Here is a 17,192-nt window from a genome sequence, read left to right as displayed (position 1 = left end):
GGGTGTAACCTCAGGATATTATTTTGAGCACCCAACAGTCCGAGGTTAGCCGAGACCAGGGTGACCAGAAGGGGCGGAGGCAGTCGAGGAAAGAGTGGGAGTGTGGATCTAGGGAGGAGAGTGGGGCATCGTTCTCAAGTGCATCCTCAAAATGACTGCTTCTGGCCTCCTTCGTTTCTGGAAGGGCCAGGCTGAGCAGACAAACGGGAAGACGGCAGGTGTTGCTGCTCAGACCCCTTGTCACTATCCTTTCTCCTGTAGGTGCCCAGCCAGGGAGTTCCCCAGGACCTAGACTGCAGTGGCGGAGGGCGAAACGGCTGGGGAGTATGGAGGCCCAAAGAGTGGAGGGTGGCACGGGAGTCTTTAAGGTCATGGAGTCTCAAGTCCGTGAGCTCAGAGAAAAACCCCGTCTCCTCAAATGGGAGGTCCTGTACAGTGGCCTCCATTTCCTAGGATAACCAAGAGGACTACAACCAGGAGCTGCACCTCACGGCCACCACGGAGGCGACCAACCTGGCTGCTGAGTCAGTAGTGTCCCAGGCCATCTGAAGGCCCCCCCTTGCCACCACTGTGCCTTCGTCGACTGAAGTGGCGAATTCCTGGGCTTGGTCCTGCAGGAGGGCCTCCTTGAATTTGTTAAGGGAAGCCCACAGATTAACATTGTACCTGCCTAACAGGGCCTGGTGATTAGACGCTCAAAATTGCAGGCTTGCCGTCAAATAAATCTTTCTCCCAAATAAGTCCAGTCACGGCGTCTCTGTTTTTAACATGCCACTGACTTGGCCCTGCCCGTCCCTTTCATTAACAGCGGACACAACCAGTGATGCTGCTGGAGGGTGTGTATACAGATATTCAAACTGTTTTGCAGGGACATAATACTTCTTTTCTGCCTTCTTAGAAGTAGGCAGAATCAAACAGGGGTCTGCCACAGCGATTTGCCAATCTGAAGGACCCTGGGGTGGATGGGCAGTGCGACCCGTTACATGGAGGAGGATATAATGTTAAAGAGGTTGTTGGACTCCTCCGCGACATCCTCAATTTTCAAGTTCTAGTTGGTAGTCACACTCTTAAGGAGGGCCTGTGGCTCCTTGAAGTTGTTGCGGGACAGAGGGCTGCCCATTTGGGAGGGACCCACCACCTGAAGCTCTGAAGCCGACGATGACGAGTGCACCGCCGGGGGAGGAGCGGGCTCCCCTTCTTTCTCTGGGGATGGCTCCTTAGTTGCTAGAGTCCGATGCGCTGCCCCCACATCAGATTCGGTACTGTGTTCTGACTCCAGTGCCGGAGGCGGTTTGTCCGAAGCAGCCAGGGAGGACTGGTGGGAATACAGGCCTGGCATTATGGGCACGCCCCACGGGTTCCTGTACAGACATTGAGCAGGCCACTCTTGCTGCTGTCATGTCGTTGCTGCAGGTGCCGTGCTGGGTTGGCGGAGAACCACCCCTCCTTTGCCAGGGGCTGAACTCCCAGTCCAAGTAAAACAAGTGCCCTTCCAGCGACCAGGGCGGAGTTGTCAAGGTCCGAGTCTGCCAACTGACCCTGGTCGGCGACCTGAGAGGCAAGGATTGGTGCCTGCCCGACAAGCAGTACCGGGAGGATGGAGACTGTTGCCGTGACTGGGAGCGATCCCACCCCGGTGAGGACCAACATCTGGGAGACCGTCTAGGCGAGGGTGACTTGCGCCATGGCAATCTTTGATGGGAAGCTCCACCTAGAATGGAATTGATATGCGCAAGCACTTGAAGAAGAAACTCTCTTTTGGGTCTAGAGCAATTACCTTTAAGAACACTTGCTCAAGAACACTCCTGGGGAAATAACCTCTCAAGTATATGACTTTGTTGAGTCCGACAGTTCTCAATCTCCCTGGGATACCACCTCAGGATCCAAGGGATGGACTTCTCTACCATTTGGGCAGTGCCTTTCCCCTCTGGTTTCCAAATATTTCATTAGTTTTAATTCAGAGAGATGATGAAAGGGAGGAGAAATCAGTATAGGACTCGCTCTCTTCTAATTTGAGCATGTTCCCCTCTTCTGACTAAAGGGGAGGGTCTAGTAACATCACCATCCTGTTCCATCATACATCCCATATAAGGAGTGGACCCCACGAAGAAACATAGCAGACTGACCTTCCAGGTCAGGTATATGGCAGGGGCTGTGATATTACCAAGGCTCCCTTTGACACCAACTGCACTGGGTCTGTGCTGGTCTGAGGTGGAATACCAGTCTCGCCACTCATAGCCCAAAAAACACATCTTAACGACCTAGAGGGCTACTGCTGCAATCCTGAGTCAAGTGCAGGGAGTGGGCCTGAGAGAGTCTTACCAGTCCAGCATACTCTATAGTGCCTGATTCTGCAGCTGGTATTCCCACAGCTGTCTGTTGAGACACAATCACTCCTGTCAAGAAGTGGAGAAATTCAGCTGCTGCCTTTGACTTTGTGGCAATAGCATTTGCAAGTGAGAGTCTTGTTGACAGTCTGGGAACATAAGAATGGCCCTACGGGTCAGGCCAAAGGTCCATCTAGCCCAGTATCCTATCTTCCGACAGTGGCCAGTGCCAGGTGCCCCAGAGGGAATGAACAGAGCAGGTAATCAACAAGTGATCCATCCCCTGTCACTCATTCCCAGCTTCTGGCAATCAGAGGCTAGGGACACCATTCCTTCCCACACTGGCTAATAGCCGTTGATGGACCTATCCTCCATGAATTTATCTATTTCTATTTTGAACCCTGTTATGGCCTTGGCCACCACAACATCCTCTGGCAAGGAGCTCCACAGGTTGACTGTGCGTTGTGTGAAGAAATACTTCCTTTTGTTTGTTTTAAACCTGCTGCCTATTAATTTCATTTGGTGACCCCTAGCTCTTGTGTTGTGAGAAGCAGTAAACAACAGTTCCTTATCTACTTTCTCTACACCAGTCATGATTTTATAGACTTCAATCATATGCCCACCGTAGTCATCTCTTTTCCAAGCTGAAAAGTCCCAGTCTTTTTAATCTCTTCTCATATGGAAGCCGTTCCATACTCCTAGTCATTTTTATTGCCCTTTTCTGAACCTTTCCCAATTCCAATCTATCTTTTTTGAGATGGGGAGACCACATCTGCAGGCAGTATTGAAGATGTGGGCGTACCATGGATTTATATAGAGGCAACATGATATTTTCTGTCCTATTATCTATCCCTTTCTTAATTATTCCCAGCATTCTGTTCACTTTTTTGACTGCCGCTGTACATTGAGTGGATGTTTTCAGAGAACTATCCACAATGACTCCAAGATCTCTTTCTTGAGTGGTAACAGCTAATTTAGACCCCATCATTTTATATATATTGTTGGGATTATACTTTCCAATGTGCATTACTTTGCATTTATCAACATTAAATTTCATCTGTCATTTTGTTGCCCAGTCACCCAGTTTTGAGTGATCCTTTTGTAGCTCTTCACAGTCTGCCTGGGTCCTAACTATCTTTAGTAATTTTGTATCATCTGTAAATTTTGCCACCTCACTTTTTACCCAGCGTGGTTTCTCCCTGCTGCTACAGGGCTTCCCTGCATATACTATGCTTCTTCTTGGGTTTCCTCCTCTTCACCCCAGTCCGCTAAAACAAAGGACCAGGAAAAGGCTTTTGTACAAAAACCTTAATGCTTACAGCAAACCGCAGGCCAATAATCTCAAAGTCCCCAAAACACCACTGGCAACCAAATGATTCAGGAAATGTCTCTGTTAAAATTAACTAATAAATCAGAAAAATTAAAACTATTTCGGTTCCAGGAGCATGCGCCTACAGGGTGGAATTCTGGAGCCTCCTGAATAACATTTCTCAACTGCCTTCAAACATACCCAGCAGGACAGATAGCACACTCATGAGTATTGCGGAACAACCTTCTTAACTGGCCCTGGAGATGCCCACTGTATACTAGTAAGCACTAGAAAGCCACAGGGAGAGAACAGGGAAGGAGTAATGAAAGAGACTGAATTGTAGAAGTGTGAATGAAACTCCAAGCACCAGCCTTAAAAATTTCAGCAACAGACACATTCCTGAGACAACCCTGTAAAGCAGCTACCCCTCTGTTGCAGAAGGAGCCCTTATCATGCTAGATGCTGAAGACAAAGTCTCTGAAGAGCTAACAGTCTAACAAGACAATTGAATTAACGAGTATGGAGTGAAAGGAATAGGAAATGGATACCATTTTTATACACATATATACATTGGCTTTTGATTATTATAATAAATTGATAAAGTAAGTGCCAATTATTTCCATTTGCTTGTTAGGTTGTCTTGTGGTAGGTCTTCAGCCTAGTCATTCTGGGCTAGGGCACTCAGCTTTGACCCACTCTGGCTGTCTTTGAACAGAAATAGCTTGGCATTTAATTTTTCTCTAAAGGGCACACATAACTGGAAGTCGTCTGTGTCATGGTTTGGTTCTGTCCAAATAAATACTAATGGCTCATTTCACACCAGGCCTGTGCAACACAGCCAGTCCCATTAAGTAATCAGGCCTAGGAAAGATAATGGGGAATTAAATAGATAGATTCACTGAAATTAAAAGGATATCTAGTAAAAACTATTAACCACACCACTGGTTTTAGGAGAAAGAACATTTTATCCTTGTGAAAAATAGTGCATGGGTGTATGGGAATCAGCTCTGAGAGCCTGAATCTCTATCTGATGTGATGGCTAGTAGAAAAGCCATCTTCAAAATCAGATTATGATAAGGACGTACCTTAACCGGTTCAAAGAGATTGTTCCTGAGCGGGTAAAGACTGAATTAAAATCTAAGAGGTTTACAAATCCGTGCAACAATTCCTTATGAAAAAGTATTAGAGGGTTGAGAGAAAACCCAAGTTCCTGCCAGGAATACAGGAGGCTGCAGTAGTGTCAAAAAAAACAGGAGTACTTGTGGCACCTTAGAAACTAACAAATTTATTTGAGCATAAGCTTTCGTGGGTTACAGCCCACTTCATTGGATGCATACAGTAGAAAATACAGTAGGATGATTTTATATACAGAGAGAACTTGAAACAATGGGTGTTACCATACACACTGTAACACTTAACAAGTTAAGGTGAGCTATTAACAGCAGGAGAGGAAAAAAAACAAAAACCTTTTGTAGTGATAATCAAGATGGGCCATTTCCAGCAGTAGACAAGAACGTGTAAGGAACAGTAGGGGGGGAAAATAAATATAGGGAAATAGTTTTACTTTGTGTAATGACACATGCACTCCCAGTCTTTATTCAAGCCTAATTTAATGGTGTCCAGTTTGAAAATTAATTCCAATTCAGCAGTCTCTCGTTGGAGTCTGTTTTTGAAGTTTTTTTGTTGTAATGTTGTGACTTTTAGGTCTGTAATCAAGTGACCAGAGAGACTGAATGTTCTCTGACTGGTTTTTGAATGTTATAATTCTTGACGTCTGATTTGTGTCCAGTGTCAAATGCATCCTTACCATGGATAAAGGCAAACCTGATTTGGTTAAAAATAAAGGTAGTCCAAAATGATTAGGGAATCGGACGTACCAGGAAGTGGGAAAGGAAATGCCATCACTTTGACATTAGTGCATGCCACAAACATCTACCACTTTAACTGCAGAAACACCTCTAATAGAAGGATTTGGGGTTTCCAGGAGAGCACACAGACTTCCTTTGAAAACTGGAAAGTTCCCTGCTAAGATCCCATAAAATAGACTGACAGGTTAAAAGACTTGAAAACTTTTTTAAAAAAACATTGCACAACCATCTAAAAAAGCCTTGAAGCTTTGGATATGCTCAAGAAGTCGTTCTGAAGCAAACAAAAAAGAACTTCTAATTGAGCCATGTGGGCCCTATTGTGGGATCTACCTCCTTCATAACAAGGTGGGAAAATCCAGACAGCTGCTGTAGAAGCCTTAAAGGCGTTATTTTTATTTTAAGTTATTCTGCTTGGTATAACAGCAGTAATGTTAATGGAATGCGAGCATGTGCTCCAATAATTGTTTACTGCTTCTATAATAAACGTCAAGGCATGGCAACAAGGTGGCACTACATTATTAGCGTAGATCATGCACTCCTTCCAAAAACACTGTCGCTTAAAGAAAGTTTGTCCCAATTTTTGTAAAGATTCAAAATTTCATGTTCATTGTTCATTACAAGAATGAAGTGTTTCAGTAACCTGTCCTGTGTCCAAAAAACACTCTCCCGTCTTAGCTAGAAAGAAGATAAACACAGGGGGAAATATTTGAATACTGTTCTCAGAAACAAGTGTGCAAAGAAATCAGTTACAACTGGTCATATGTAAAACCTGAAAATTAAAGTAAGCATAAGCATACAATTACAATTTTCTTTCTTTTTTTTTTTTTAAAAACATACTTTTTGATTTGTTCAGCCTTTATAAAATTGAGACTTTGATTGTTACACTTTAAATGGCCACATGTAATTCTGAATATGGGCTTACTCTTGAATTTACTAATATTCAAGTTAGTGCTTGGGATCCTACATATCCCACAACTAAAGGCACTTTTGATTTGGGGAATGATAAAGGTACACAAGAATGTTAGCTTTCTTTTGGGGGGAAAAACAGTTTTTAGCCCCTCTCCCCATTCAAAAATAGCCTTGAAAAATTAAAGCATTGTAAACAGACTGCTGGTATCGAAAGGAATAAGCAGCTGGTATCCACTTCTGCAGTAGGAAGCACTTGCCTTCCCCTCCCCTTATGCCCCCACCACACACACATTTTATATAAAATGAGCTACTTTGGGGTTTAAACAAATAATTTCACTAACCAAACTCACACTTAGGTTGACCCTTAAGTGGGAAGATAATCATGGACAGGAATTGGTGACATTTTAAAGCGGGGAAGGGGCTCAAAAAATTGTTCCACGTGCAAAAATGCTAAGGCTGGCTCTGATTTCTGCTCCTATAACTTGCCTGCTTCCCTAGATCCCTCTGAACACTAGGTGCTAATTTATTAAATTGACAAGATTCAGAAATTTTCTGGGTAACTTCCACTGGAACGCTGCATTTCGCAAGTCTACAACTACTGCCATAAAATTTACTCTCGATTCACAATGCTGTTAATTCTTTCCATACACAGCAGTGCTAAGAGAAACAATGGGAAGAGGGGAGGGCATTCTAGACTCTTTACATTTTGATTGTTTTTTTTTAAAAAGAGTGTTCTCTTACAGAAATGTCAGTAGCAGTTACAAATAGAACCCAGGTCTTCTGAACCTTGTCTTCTGCTCTACGCATTACCTGTCTTCAGCAGATCCTGATTATAGGTCACTTGAAGAGGGATTATTAAAAAAAAAAAAAAAAGCGGGGGGGGAGGGGGCGCACGCAGAAAAATCTGAATTTTGGAGAAAACAAAGACATCAAGCAAGTAAAGAAATTGATCCTTGCATTTTCAGATGTTCTCTGGCTCCTTTCTTTAATTTAATAAACAGCACTGAGACCTCAAAGAGAGAATCCTCTTCCAGGAAATCTTAAAATAACGGTCTCTTAATATCCGATTGCTACTTGTGCCTTCCTCATAGGCCTGCTCGTACTATTCTACCATCCACTCCAGAATAAATAATTTAAGGCTCTGCTTCTCACAGCTTTTTTCTGTTACTCACTTAAGTCACACATTTGCCTTTTTGGAAACGCACTGGTAAAATAATCTAAGCAGGTGTGATCAAGCTCAGCTGCTGTTCTTCCATATTGAAGTCTTTATGCCAGAGAAAATGAGAACTAAATTAATGTCAGCAGCCCTGTCAAGTTAAGGTACAATTTGCACGTCTGCCTTTTCTCTGAGAAAATTGTTAGAAATTAAAGCTTTGCCTGAAATGATTCACAGCATGTGTCAGATAAAGATTTAAAATAAACTGCAGAACATCTGTGTTCCTTAGCCTTTAGAGTTGCCTGTGCCACACTTTCTTAATATTAACATACACAAGCCTTTAGAGAATAAGAATTCTGGAAACAGACTTACCCGGACATCAGTAGCATCTCCGTGCCGGATAATACTGGCCCACGTTGTTGGCTCACTGCTACTTTCAAAGTAATGGAAGACCTTTAAGACTCGTTCCATGGCCCCTGGGGAACGCTCCACCCCAGTACTGAGGTGTGTCTTTGCACTTGAACTTGGTGTATGATTCAAGTTTGGATCAAGGTAAGCTGCTGCCATCGTTTTGCTAGATGCTAGGTATCTGTCATATTCTGGGAAACGGGAAAAAGAGAAAATAAATTATTTTGGTTGCACCTCAGCCTGACACTGATTAATATATACATAAAAATCTTTATGGCAAATCCTAAAGAAAGGGGATGTTTTTCAGATCTTTAACTCGGACTCTTCAAGGATTAGTTATTTATTTTAATTTGCTGCTACCCAAAGCTGAAACCATTATACATATTTTCTAAAACATGTTTACAAAAATCCAAGCGGATTAATATTCAAGAAAACTCTCTGACTCGTCCCTAAACAAAATTATCTTCCTTCAAACCATTCAATATCCACAAAAGCTTTTCCTTCTGCCATTAACAAGATCATTTCCCCTCAACTTCCTCATCTCTCTCTCTCATACCTCATATCCCAACCCTCTTAAAGAGCTCTGTGAGACCAGACATTTTGTATCTAAATTATAAAGAATTAGCTCATGTTCTAGTATTACTGTGATTGTAGACCTGTGGGAGGGCTATAATGCCTGTCAAAACTGGAAGGCTACATTCTGAAGTGCCCTCTATATAAGCCTTGCACCACTCTGTGAAGGTCAACAATTTGGATATGTCCCACAACTGAATGCTTTGTACCGGAAGTGTCCAGTCACCAGGCCCTCCTGTTTAGACTAAGGCTCTATCAGATCAAAACTATGTGCTAACTGTGAGTGTTACATTATTGCATGAGGAAAAAATGAGATAGTCAGGACCCAAACCATTTAGAACTGTATAAGTCAAACCCAACACCATGTTCTTCATCCAGAAACCAAAGGAAGTCACTACTGACTACGGAGAAAAGGTATAATGTGCCCGCTACATGAAACACTGCATGGTAAGAGGCATGGAAGTGCACTTTGTAACAGCTGAAGTTTCCAAGGGGTCTTTAAGCACAGGCCCACATACAGCACGTGAGAATAACTCTGCCCGGTGGTGGAAGGCGCGGATCGTTGTGGCAAGGTCTGCTTCTGAAAAGGAAAAAGGTCGCTGCTGCTAATGAGTCAACGATGAGCAGATGCGGCTCAGACGTGATTTCCAGCTTGAAAACCAGCTGGAGGAACAAATGGTAGACATATGCCCTCCATCAAGAAAGCTGCTACAATTCCAACCACTTCTTCCTGTTTATCCAACCCCACATGAACATAGCTTGTTGAACTGTGTCTCCTGAAGACTGCAAAGAAATCTGAGGATACAGCCCTCCAAATACTCTGTACCTCATCATTAAATGCTGATGAGTTTTCAGTCCCAGAGAATGCGAAATAATGATGGGCACCATAGCCACTACTGTTTCATACAAGGATGGGATTTAGGGAAATTCATGAGAGCTTTGAAAGCATTTCAGAGCACTCTTCTGAAGGACAAGTGACTGAACTGTGGGCAAATATGCAAGATATTTTACTTGCTTGTCTTCTGGTTATATTGCACATATTTGTTTTGAGGAAGACCACTAGTAAAAGAAGGGATGAAAATCAAAAGAAAATATACCCTAGAAGACACTGCTAAACTGGTATCTCAGGAAAACCTATATTCTTAAGTCTACTGGCCAAAAGGACGGAGAGTAAGGACAGCTGGGTTCTATTCTTAGCTGACAGACCTTGGTCAAGTAATGTAAAGCCAAATTCTGATACCTTTACTTACACTGAGCAGCCAGGTGCTACCAAATGTAAGAGAATCTGAATCTTGCCATTAACTTTGCCTTTCAACTACATGGAATATCGAAAGCTCAGTATAAGCACAGTATAAGGCTATGTTTTGGAGAGTTAACCAAGACTGACAGAAAGTATTCCAAAAATAAGAAGAGCAGTTTTTTTAATAACAATTCAATCATTTTATGATTCACTGTAATTTTGTTTAAAAACCTAAAAGTTCCTCTTTTATTAGGTCCCAGAAGGGCAACAATTCTGATAGGTTTTAAATTATAGCAACACATGTTACATTTCTTATTATGGGTCTATTAACATTTCCATTAAACCAGCCCCCTATTTTCAAGAGCTTATAATGTGGCTGTAAGACTTTGCTCTAAGGTAAAGTCTGGTAGTGTGCTGTTGGATGCAACAAAAAACAGTTAAAATGTTTATAAAACATTTGTTTGGCTATTTTAAGTTATAAAGAAAGATAAGATTACCAGTGTTATATACCTATTTGTACTCATAGAAACTCAAAACAGCCTTGGTTTTTGCACTCCCCTGACAGATCTTTGCTTTACAGTGCGAATTCAGCCCTCTTTGTATTCAATAGAAAAACTACTAAGTTACTAAGGATGAGAAATTATCTGAAGCACATATGGAGACATATTTACAAAGTATTTTATTAACGAATGTATCCATATTTTAGAATGGGACAATATCAAGGCTGATGCGGCTACAACTATGCTAGGTTTCAGAGTAACAGCCGTGTTAGTCTGTATTCGCAAAAAGGAAAGGAGTACTTGTGGCACCTTAGAGACTAACCAATTTATTTGTGCATGAGCTTTCGTGAGCTACAGCTCACTTCACTGCATCCGATGAAGTGAGCTGTAGCTCACGAAAGCTCATGCTCAAATAAATTGGTTAGTTTCTAAGGTGCCACAAGTACTCCTTTTCTTTTTACAACTATGCTAGTCACTCTCGTTTGGATTTGAAGTTGTGTGTCTAGCTACCCTGTCCTCTTGTCCAATGTCTGCAATGTTTTAGGTAAAAGTCCTATTCTACAAATTCCTAGCTTTTTAGACAGCAACACTAATATTTCTCAATATCCTACCAACATGCTAGAACGGAGCAGAGAGAGTAGAAGAATGGATCCTCAAGAAGCAGAGTCCCTGGACTGTTGGCACCGATTTTTATCAAATCATGCAGCAGGTCATTGACAGGTGATTTATCCAACTCTGCCACAGTGCTCAAAGTGTGTGCATGGCTGGGAGGGTGGAGGAGGGGGTGGGTGGGTGGGTGTCACATGGGTATGGAGGGGAATAGAGGATGACTAAATTCTATTATAGCTGTCTTCATATTTTCCAGAGTGCCCAGAATGTAGCATCTAAGCCCTTCCCAGGTAAATCAGGATACACTTAGGTGCCTAGTGGACTATCTGGATTCTTCTTTTCCTCTTACTTTCCCTGCTTATAGGATTAATAAAAACAGCAACAAAGCAAATCATCATCATCCTGGTTACATTTGGAGGATATTTTCCAACAGGACATCTTTCTGCATGCCCTAAAAGCGATAAGACTGAATTAGTCTAATCCCTTCTGGAACCTCATTTCCAGAGACTGTTTCTGCCTCAACCAAGAACACAATCTCCCTCTTACGCACTTCATCCTAGCTTTTGTGAACTGCTTATTCCCAGAGGAGTGGGTTATGGACAGAGTCGGTGTTTGTGAATAATCATCACACAGTGCAGACATGATCAATAAAGCTCAGTGTTATGTAACTCACTATGAGTACTTAAAAAGAAAAGGAGTACTTGTGGCACCTTAGAGACTAACCAATTTATTTGAGCATGAGCATCCGATGAAGTGAGCTGTAGCTCAAGAAAGCTCATGCTCATGCTCAAATAAATTGGTTAGTCTCTAAGGTGCCACAAGTACTCCTTTTCTTTTTGCGAATACAGACTAACACGGCTGTTACTCTGAAACCTATCAGTACTTAGTGCTTTGATTTAAGGATTTCCCAGCAATATGGGTCACAGAGTTAAGACAATTTTAAAAATTATTAAATCAATCATTTCAATTGATTTAAAAATGATTAATACAAATAGAGTAGGTACAGTGGTCATTTAATGGGCTTTCTTTCAGAGAAATCTTTTCTTTTCCAATAACCATATTGATGAATTTGAGTCAATTCGATAATAATCAGAAGATGCATGAAACTGGGACTATTTTGGTTTAATATCTGTTGTACAAAGAAGGGCAGATGGCCCAGAATGTCCTGTTTGTACGTTCAAATACTATTTGAACCACCTTTTTGTCATTCTTCACACTGCAACTGCATATTAACGCTTGAATGTCTCACAAAGATCTATATAGATTATAATAAAAATTATTTCTATCCTCTCATTCCCACCTCACGCTTGAAGATGTTCAGATATATGAGTTTATACCCCTGCTAGGTAAAATTTCAGATAAATGACTTAGCCATTTCACTTCAAAACTATGAAATTCATTTCTCCCTTAAAAATCTAATTACCTGCCTCTTCACAGCTACAATCAAGATTCAGACTTCATTTATTTATGTTGCCATGTTCAAAGTCTTTTACAAAGCCCTCTGAGTTACTTTTAGGTGACAATTTTTTAAGTTACTGAGAGGAAACTAAACTTTAGATTATCTGTGTAGCTAATGCAAGAGAGACAAATGAAGGTCTTGTAGAAATGTGTTGCTGCTGTACCAGCAACACAGTCTAAGATGTTATATTCAAAATGAGAAAAAAATGAAATATTGACCAGAAATAATGTAGTACATCCTAAAAAACACAGTAGTTTCACTTCAGACAGATAATGTAAAGTTGTTTCACTCAACTTTATCAAGCTTCCTTTTGCACTGCTTCCCCTTAGGAGTACTGACATGAAAATGTATCAGGTTGCTTGTTACATACAGTTTTAGTCATACCCTAAATTTCCCATCCTGAGTAAAGATCTTGGTTCCTCTAAGTGATCAAAAAATTGTGTTATGCGTCACCTGTATCCGAAAGAAAACGTGTAATTTCATGAAAAACAAAAGCTCTCCAATTTTTTCATATGCAGCATTAAACCCTACAATAGTTTAGCCCAAATATATGAAGTTGTGTGTCTAAGCCCTGAAGATGAGTGTGAAATCTTAATTGGAATTTAGAGACATATTTAATAATAGTATTCTAGGCTAGAAAACCAAAACTCTGAACAGTCCGCATATGATTTCACCCACAGACGACTCCTTCCAGCACCCATCTATTTGAATGCAAGTTCTCCTTTGCCAGATTTGGGCCCAAGCTAAGAAGGTTCCTGAACAGTTTTAATGACCATTTAACGAGCAGTGTTACACAGAGGTACTATGAATTGCTTCTCTATTGACAGTCACTAACCATGCATTCATCTACCATTGGGGAAGTAAATGTACAATTGCTTTTGTCACAGTGTCCCTCTTTCTTCAATCACAAATCTTGCTACATCCACTTTCCTGTCAGAAATTCAAGACGTAGGATGGGAGAAAAAGTAACCAGCTGAAAACAAGTAATTACCTTCTGATAACTGGTTTCAGAGGAACAGCCGTGTTAGTCTGTATTCGCAAAAAGAAAAGGAGGACTTGTGGCACCTTAGAGACTAACCAATTTATTTGAGGAGCTGTAGCTCACGAAAGCTCATGCTCAAATAAATTGGTTAGTCTCTAAGGTGCCACAAGTCCTCCTTTTCTTCTGATAACTGCTTTTGTTATTCTTCTTCTTTTCCCTCATCCTCTCAAGAATGTGGCAGGTATCCTATATTTTTTGTTATGCTACATTATGCAAAGAATTTTACAGACAGACCAGAAAGTGGAGAGGCTGCTGCTTTTATTCTGGTTTTGCTTGCCTATTCCTTTTACCTCCTTGCCTCATTGGCTGGGAGTATAATGCTATCTGTGGATTTCTATTGCTAGACCCACGAATAGTATATGTTTTAAACTGCTTCCACTATGAATGTTATTTGTCTGGAAAATGTCTTGCCTGGAAAATACAAATCCTGGATGGAGATCTGGGAGCCACTGAGGGCCCCAGTAGGATTCAGTAGGGCTGCCACCTTTCTAATTGCTGAAAACCAGACACCCTGCCCCACCTCTTCCCCCGGGGCCCTGCCCCTGGCCCACATCTTCCCCTGAGGCCACACCCCCTGTTCGCTCGTTCTGCCCCACCCCCATCGCTCACTCCCCCATCCCAGGAAGCTGGTGTGATTGAGCAAGATAGTGCTGATTCATGAGACATGCATCCGATGAAGTGAGCTGTAGCTCAGATAAATTTGTTAGTCTCTAAGGTGCCACAAGTACTCCTTTTCTTTTAGCTCATCATGAGAGGTTTAAAAGAAATATTTGTTCTTTGCCTTTTGGAAAACTTTTTTCTCATACTTGATTACTTTCTACAACAAAATTCTCCACAGAAAAATTATGTAAAAAAACCCTCTAGCCTTAGGAGCGTTCATTAAATGTCCCACCTGTTCTATAGGTAGATTTTCCCCACATATCTTCTTGGAGACTTTGTTTTTTTTTAAAAGAGAAAACTGATTGCACACTCAAATGAAGCAAACCTAATGAGCAGATTCAGTGTGGTATTATACAAATACATACTGACATTTACCAATGTGCATCTATTTGCAATTGTATTCTAATACTTCGGGCTTGTCTATATAAGAAAAGTTGTACAATCTTAACTAAATTAATTTGAAGTCTGTGTAGTTAAACAGATCATCCCTAATGTACATGCACTTAAACCCATTTAACCCTTGTTTAGCATGTACTAGTAAATTACTAAATTAAACTAAACTGATTTAAGTGAGGGCTAAACAGATTATGAGAAGTACCACAGTCACTAATATTAAAAAAAACTTTAACTCTAATTTGGTTAAAGGCCCATCCCCACTCTTTTCTATGTGTTGTTATGTTCTCTATGTGTTATTAGATACCAAAAGGGACCCTGGCAGTTCTGGTCAGCACCGTTGACCAAGCTGTTAAAAGTTCAGTTGGCCACCTGCAGTGGGGCTAAGGCAGACTCTGTGTGGCTATCAGAAGTGGCTATCCCCTTGGCTCCTACGCGCAGGGATGGCCACGGGGAATCTGCGTGTTGCCCCACCCCGAGCACCGGCCAGTGGGAGCTGCAGGGGTGGTGCCTGTAGGCGGGGGAGCCACCTGGCTGCCCCTGTGCCTAGGAACCAGAGACATATGCCGGCCATATCTGGGAACCGCCTGAGGTAAGCACCACCCGCAGCCCGCACCCTGAACTCCTTCCCACACTCCAACCCTCTGCCCCAGCCCTGAACCCCCTCCTGGACCCCAAACCCCTCATCCCCAGCCCCACCCCAGAGCCCTCACCCCCTCCTGCACTCCCAGCCCAGTGAAAATGAGCGAGTGAGCGAGGGTGGGGGACAGTGAGTGACAGAGGGAGGGGGGATGGAATGAGTGGGGGCGGGGCCTCGGGGAAGGGGTGGGGCAAGGGTGTTCGGTTTTCTGCAAATAAAAAGTTGGCAATCCTAGGCAGCAGTGCGAGTACCTACCTCTCTGCTATAGAGGCTGCAGCCAGGTCTGGAAGCCAACTAGTTCTCTGCAAGCAGCTGCTGCTCTTCCCACCTCTTGGTAGGGAGGCTGATCATGGTTACTCCGGTGACTGGGCACTGCCAGGTCCCCTTTTCAACCGGACTTTCCAGTTGAAAACCAGATACCTGGCAACCCTAGGATTCAGTGATTGGCATCCATCAAGGGACAACGTCCCTGTAAGCTCAGCCATTTATAGCATTAAATAAATAGTAGCAAGTTGCACTTGTGTTGGGGTGTGTTATGTGCATTTTAGTACTGGTATGAAGTACCGAGGAATGAAAGATTCAGGCTGCCCGTGTAGGTAGTACAACAGAGGAAGACAATGCATACTTGAAAACTTCCCCACACTGCCCAGCCAAGTTTCCTCAAATTTGCCGGAGAGGAAAAAACACTAGGATATAATTTGGTCTTGATGGACATTAAATTCTAAGCATCTCTGCTGCTACTGTGGAAGATTTGTCACTCAGGAAGCTCTTAGAAGAGCTCTTTTTGGTACCGTGGCAGAGGCACGGACAGATTATCAGGAAGTTGTCCAGCTATTGCGTAGCCTGCAAGCCGGTCATCTGAAGGGAAGAAGTGAAGTTTTGTTTTGAAGCCTGGGCTCCAAATGGTGAATTTAATGGTCTAGGACTTGGGGGAGGGAGGGAGGGAGGGAGAGCGGGAGACAGGGAGCATTGATGGTCTTGAGGCAAGAGTGGAAGGGTGGTGTGGCTGGTTTTGGTCAGAGTGTGACTCTACTGTGGGCTTGGTTTAAGGTGTTTTGAGCCATCTGGCTGGACAGAGAAGGGAGTGAATCATAGAGGTAAGAGTTCACATACTTGGTGAAAAGGTAAGGGTTTCATTTTGAATGTATATTTAATATAGGACAAAGATGAGCAGTAAGCAGAAAAAAGTACAGAAGCAGACCTGATAGCATCAAGGCAATATAAAAAGTTTTCCCAATACCTTGGTCAAGACTTGAGGATGAGGCACTTCTAAAGGATCTGGTTTATTTATTTTTATTTATTTTTTTAAGTTAGGAATAAAGACAGGGAAAGACAGAGAAAAAAAATGACTGTTCCTTCATGCTCTCTTATTGCCCTTAGAGCAGTTACCATAAGCAGTGTATCAGCATGAGTTCAGTAACTTTACTTCAACACATCCCGGTCTGTGATAACAGACAACTTAGAATCATAGGATCGTAGGACAGGAAGGGACCTCGACAGGTCTTCTAGTCCAGTCCCCTGCACTCAAGGCAGGACTAAGTATTATCTCGATCATTCCTGACCAGAGTTCGTCATTGGAGATTTTTAAGAGCAGATTAAGCAGAGATTCCACAACCTCCCTAAGGCAATTTATTTCAGTGCTTAACTACCCTGACAGCTGGGAAGTTTTTCCTAATGTCCAACCTAAACTGCCCTTGCTGCAATTTAAGCCCATTGCTTCTTGTCCTATCCTCAGATGTTAAGAACAACAACTTTTTTCCCTTCTCCTTGTAACCGCCTTTTATGTACTTGAAAACTCATGTCCCCATTATTCTTAAGTGGGCTTTTGAAAAAAAGTAATCTACCATATTTTTTCTGCAGCCAATGCTAGTAGCCAATGGTTTTAAAAAACAGAGATATCTGTACCACAGCAAGGTATAATAGCACCTTTCATTCATATGTCTATCCAGAAATGCATAGCTTTCCCAACAGCACCACACCAAAAAAGAGTTTGCTTGCATTTTATAATTTCTTTAAAGTATTAATTTAAACTTCACCTGAATGACTCACTGAATGATTCACTGCATGGCATTTTTAAATGAATTAAAGAATAGCACAGT

General features: G+C 42.2%; 1 protein-coding gene across 14 annotated transcripts in view; it reads right to left on the bottom strand.

Moving 5' to 3' along the window:
* PTK2 (protein tyrosine kinase 2) overlaps positions 1 to 17,192 on the bottom strand; it is a 378,469-nt gene that overhangs the window by 238,170 nt on the left and 123,107 nt on the right. For all 14 annotated transcript variants that reach the window (XM_073330034.2, XM_073330030.2, XM_073330031.2 and 11 more), the window contains one exon: positions 7,942 to 8,168. In XM_073330034.2, coding sequence (XP_073186135.1) covers positions 7,942 to 8,136 — 195 coding nt within the window. In that variant the 5' untranslated portion in view covers positions 8,137 to 8,168. Of the gene's footprint in view, positions 1 to 7,941; positions 8,169 to 17,192 lie in introns of those variants that run through there.

This window comes from Lepidochelys kempii, chromosome 2 (assembly GCF_965140285.1).
Source record: "Lepidochelys kempii isolate rLepKem1 chromosome 2, rLepKem1.hap1, whole genome shotgun sequence".
Classification (NCBI taxonomy): domain Eukaryota; kingdom Metazoa; phylum Chordata; order Testudines; family Cheloniidae; genus Lepidochelys; species Lepidochelys kempii.
Note: the sequence above shows the minus strand (reverse complement) of the source record. Positions and strands in the feature narration are given on the sequence as shown.